The following is a 4,649-nucleotide window of genomic DNA, read 5'->3' as shown; positions in this document are numbered from 1 at the left end:
AGTATCCCAATGAGAGGAAGAGGAGGAGGAGAGAGAATTTCCAGGGTAGGAACAATCTCAAGATGCCTAATGGAGTATCCCACATTTTGTTTGAATGCAAATGTATTCTTAGCATTTTGGGGGAAAAATGTAGCTCCTACCAAGAGGTTGCTTTTGAAGCTGCCATTACATATTGATGTTGTATATATTATTCTCATGATATCCCATAATTTAAGTTTTGAACCCTTGTGGATTCTAACTTGAAAAGTGGTAACATTGGCAGTAACCATTTCACCACCATGAAGGCCAAGTGGGCAGTTGGAGTGTGCATGGCGGCGAGAGAGAGAGAGAGAGAGAGAGAGAGAGAGAGAATCTCACATGGTTTGTTAGTAGGAAAGCAACAAGTTGAAGACGTAGTTTCTAGGAGGGACGAATGTTTCCAAAGCTTCTACATTTTTATTGTCATGCAGAATCTCAGCCCAAGAAGCCCCACAAATCTCGAAAATGTGAAACATTCAAACGTCAACTCGCTAGACACGTATTTTTCAGCGGTGTTTGACACTTAAAGCTTTAACGCCGTAAGAATTAAACATAGATTTTGATCATAAAGCGTCTCATAAATTCTACGCATCCTTCCTTAGTAAAAAATGCGAAGCATTAAAATATTATGCCATTCTAGCCTCTGCGGAATATTATTATCAAATTTTGTGCTTGTATTGCTATGATAATATTCATGCCCATGCATTTCTCTCTCTTTTTTTTTTCCGTAATAACATGCATCTCTCTCTCTCTCTCTCTCTCTCTCTCTCGCTTTGTGTTGGAGCTCAAAATTGAGTCGGCGCCACGCACAAATTTCTGCGTGCAAACAAAATGAAAGAAAGCGGAGGAGCAGGAAGACGAAGCCCAAACACTCACTTCTGTGGTCTATTTGTAACGACGTACCAGCAGTAATAGTGTTTTACAGAACAAAAGAGCAGAACATGTAAATTGTTTTTTTGGCCTGAAGTTGAGAGAGAGAGAGAGAGAGAGAGAGAGAGAGAGAGAGAGAGAGAGAGAGAGAGAGATATTTTACTGCAACGAATTACAATCTAACAAGCCTGGGCAAATCAGCTCCATCTTGAGACTTTGCACGTATGTTTTGTCTTGTCTCTAATTATTTCGGTGGGTTTATTCCTCTCCTTTTGGTGCTTTGCTCCGTCGCTTCTTGTCTTCCAAAAATCAACAGCTGATTGTGTATTTTGTATAGATTTGCTGGGCGTCACAGATCTCATGAAATATACACATAGGGTTGTCATTCTTTCAGCTCCAACGCATGTAGGTTTTGACATTTTTTCGAAGCAAGCTTCCAGTCTGATTCAATCGCTTCCTGGTAATCTCTGTTGTCTAAGCCTAATATGATCATTAGAACAGACTCGGTTTCAAACTGGCTTCACAATCCAAGACATTGGAGGTGAATGAATTCATGGAGGAAAAGAAATTCCATTCTCTTCCTATAAATGTTACCTTAATAATGATTCAGGGATCTTGCTCTATGATTCAATTAGAAAGCTAAAATCGACTTATGTATGGATATTCTGTGATACACATCATACTATCTTACCTCAACTCAACTCTGCAGTTCAGCCCCAAGAATGGCGAGACGTCCATGAACTGTGCCTGAGGAGATGAAATTTCATTTTCGAGAGCTGGCCAGTGATGGTGCAGATTCACCCAATCATTCAAGTCATACAGAGCTACCATCACAGCATCTTGACAGAGGCTTCTGGCCACAAAGCTTTGAAAGGTCAATGAGTCTTTACTCCAGGTCTCCACAAGTCAATTCAAGCTATCTAAGCGCTGCAGAGGAGCAACAGCCCTCCTGTGATCCTGTGTGTGAAGAAAACGGATCTAAAAAACCAGGATCAGGTGTCAAAGAGCCTCTTCTAAATGGCACATGCAATATGACCCAGGCAATCGGTGCTTTGGATGACAGGTTCCATCCGAAGTATTGTGCTGATCAAGATGGAGTTGAACTTTCAATCCAAATCTCAAAATCATCATCTAAGAGCACCTTCTGTCAAGCTCTTCTTAATGGAATGAATATCCTTGCAGGTGATGCACATGAATTACATTTCCAGTCATAATTTATGTCTGGAAGTGTGATGGTCACACCTCTTAAGTTTTAATTGATCCTGTTTTTTGGGATTTAAGCATGAATCTTGATTTTTTCATGACAGTTTTCATTTTCTGTAGGAGTCGGGATTTTGTCAATGCCCTATGCTGTTTCACAGGGTGGATGGTTAGGATTGGGCGTCCTCCTCCTTTTTGCAGCAATATGCTGCTACACAGGGTTTCTTTTGCGACGTTGCCTTGATGATAATCCACAGTTTCGAGGTTACCCCGATATTGGACAAGCTGCATTTGGAAAATTTGGCCGGATGCTTGTTTCTGGGCTGCTCTATTTTGAGCTCTTTGCTGTTGCTGTGGAGTTTTTGATTCTAGAGGGGGATAACTTGTCACAACTTTTCCCATTGGGGGGTCTCCATCTGGGATCATTTCATCTATCTTCACAGGAATCTTTCACCATATTGGCTGCTGTGGTAATGCTACCGACGGTTTGGTTGCGGGATCTTAGTGTGCTATCATACATCTCAGCTTGTGGTGTTATGGCTTGCATTGTGGTACTTCTGGCTGTAGCTTGGGTAGGCGTTTTTGTCACAGGTTTTGCTTACGAGGGCCCATTGCTGAATGTACAAGGGTTCCCAATCGCTCTTGGACTCTATGCATTCTGTTATTGTGGCCATGCTGTCTTTCCAAACATTTACAGTTCTTTGAAAGAGAAGATGGATTTCACTCCTGTAAGTCATCTGAACTAAGGAAACTCACCATAATGTAAATGTTAGAATTCTTTCTAGAACAATGCCACACTTTCAACGTAATGGATTAAGCATTTTACTCTTGACCAGGTGTTAATCACCTGCTTTGTACTCTGCACGATTATATATGGTGGTGTTGCTGTGCTGGGCTTCCTCATGTTTGGACATGAAGTGAAGTCTCAAATCACGCTGAACCTTCCGAAGAACCATGTGGCTAGCAAAGTATCAATCTTTGCAACACTTGTAAACCCTTTTGCAAAGTATGCACTGACAGTCACCCCTCTGGCAGCAGCATTGGAAGAACTGTTGCCACCTCAACTGCAGAGACGACATGCAATGTGGCGAATGCTGATTCGTACCATGTTAGTGGCAAGCACTGTAGTTGTGGCTCTTGCTGTACCACTCTTTGCCTACTTAATGGCACTGGTCGGGTCCTTCCTCAGCACAGCTGTTGCAATCATCATCCCATGCTTATGCTACTGGAGAATTTTTTCTGGAAGGGTTCCACTGTGGGAAAGGTTGGTTATTTCTTCATTTATAATAATTGGAGTAGCTGCCTCTATATCAGGAACGTATGCATCATTCCAGGAAATTGTAAACAGTCTATGGAACCCCTAGAGTGTGTGTTTATTTCAAAGATGACACTGAAGATAGCCATTGCATACGGATGCCCACCAATTTGAGTAAGTGTTGATACCGGTACAGAAGTGAGAGCAGTCGAGAGCATGTGGCTGTGTGTTCATGTTGCCCATGCTAATCTGGTGGAGCTGTATTAGCAGAGGCTCATTCTGTACTGTGGGAATCTGACAACCTTCAAAGTGGCAGAGATGTCAAAGTGCTAACGCAATATCTCCATTGTTTGTAAAGTGATGTCCCTCAACGAAATTGCAATATCTCCACTGTTCATACAGTGATGTCTCTCGGACCAAATTGTATCACTGTGCTACTTTTACATTGTGTACTTGGGGTAAAGCTTCACTATTCAATCAGGTAATGCAAGATTTTTATAAAGCTTAAAATTTCAATCAGAACATGATGACGGACCTTTAGAAGTTCAATATGCAGAGGTCGCTCATTTCTGGTGATTTTTGAAGTCTAACATGACAAGTTTCTTCTGTTCTTTACTGCACTGTTCTCTCTTTAACATCCTGCCTTGGGCTCACAATTCTGATCATGGGGCATGTGGCACACTCACAATTTGTAATGTGTCACACACACACATACACACACGCACACACACACACACACACACACACACACACACACACACAAAACCCATGTCTACAAACTCTCTAACATATTGGGAACTTATATTTTTCCAGGTTTGACAGCTCCTTGCCACACTTCTAGTCTCTGCTTGCATTTCAAAGTAAAGGTGACTATAAATTTAGTGAGCAAGCAGGGAAAAAGGCATGTCAAAGTATGCAAACTTGACTTATTTGACATGTAGCAGGTCTTCGTGTAACCCCACTCTTAAGTATATGCAACATGTTGTAAGCTTCCCATCTCCCACCTTGTAAAAGACCAAGAAGACTCAAAAGCTTCTTCTAACTTCCTTGAGTGGAATGCCAGTAGTATGGATATGAACATCGTCTCCGTGCTAGGACAAGTTGACTTCTAAGGCATAGTTTGATGCATCGATCTCCAAGAAAAAACAGCGATGAAAGTGGTCTTCAGGATCTAGAAGTCATTCTCAGCTTTTGGGATTCATTAGAACTTTGAGTTTCCTTTGAGCCTGGTGAGTGGTGTGACTATCTTTGAGTAATCCTTGATAAATATCTTGTGGAAGTTGGCAAAGCCAAGGAAGCATTGGAC

The 4,649-nt window shown here is 41.7% G+C and overlaps 1 protein-coding gene across 10 annotated transcripts; it reads left to right on the top strand.

Moving 5' to 3' along the window:
• The first annotated feature begins 734 nt into the window (after positions 1 to 734).
• LOC148031721 (amino acid transporter AVT1I-like) lies at positions 735 to 3,897 on the top strand. Of its 10 annotated transcripts, none has more exons than XM_087685295.1 (5): positions 976 to 1,110; positions 1,226 to 1,293; positions 1,598 to 2,070; positions 2,212 to 2,816; positions 2,925 to 3,897. In XM_087685295.1, exons 3-5 carry the CDS (start codon positions 1,644 to 1,646, stop codon positions 3,450 to 3,452), a joined length of 1,560 nt encoding a protein of 519 aa, XP_087541421.1. In that variant the 5' UTR covers positions 976 to 1,110; positions 1,226 to 1,293; positions 1,598 to 1,643; the 3' UTR covers positions 3,453 to 3,897. The 10 variants fall into 10 exon arrangements, with proteins under 10 accessions (XP_087541422.1, XP_087541421.1, XP_087541418.1 ...); XM_087685292.1 differs by having other exon boundaries at positions 1,226 to 1,348; positions 1,603 to 2,070; XM_087685287.1 differs by having other exon boundaries at positions 1,226 to 1,348.
• The last annotated feature ends 752 nt before the right edge of the window (positions 3,898 to 4,649 follow it).

This window comes from Lygodium microphyllum, chromosome 9 (assembly GCF_053477565.2).
Source record: "Lygodium microphyllum isolate KBCC chromosome 9, Lygodium_microphyllum_v1.1.10, whole genome shotgun sequence".
In the NCBI taxonomy this organism is placed as follows: Eukaryota; Viridiplantae; Streptophyta; class Polypodiopsida; order Schizaeales; family Lygodiaceae; genus Lygodium; species Lygodium microphyllum.
This window is presented reverse-complemented; position numbering and strand designations above follow the sequence as displayed.

Bases quoted from the DNA above. Each gene is read 5' to 3' on its own strand.
- LOC148031721 (XM_087685296.1), top strand. From the start codon at position 1,644: ATGAAATTTCATTTTCGAGAGCTGGCCAGTGATGGTGCAGATTCACCC. The intron at 2,071-2,211 runs GTGATGCACATG...CATTTTCTGTAG, and splicing joins TGGAATGAATATCCTTGCAG to GAGTCGGGATTTTGTCAATG. The intron at 2,817-2,924 runs GTAAGTCATCTG...ACTCTTGACCAG, and splicing joins AGAAGATGGATTTCACTCCT to GTGTTAATCACCTGCTTTGT.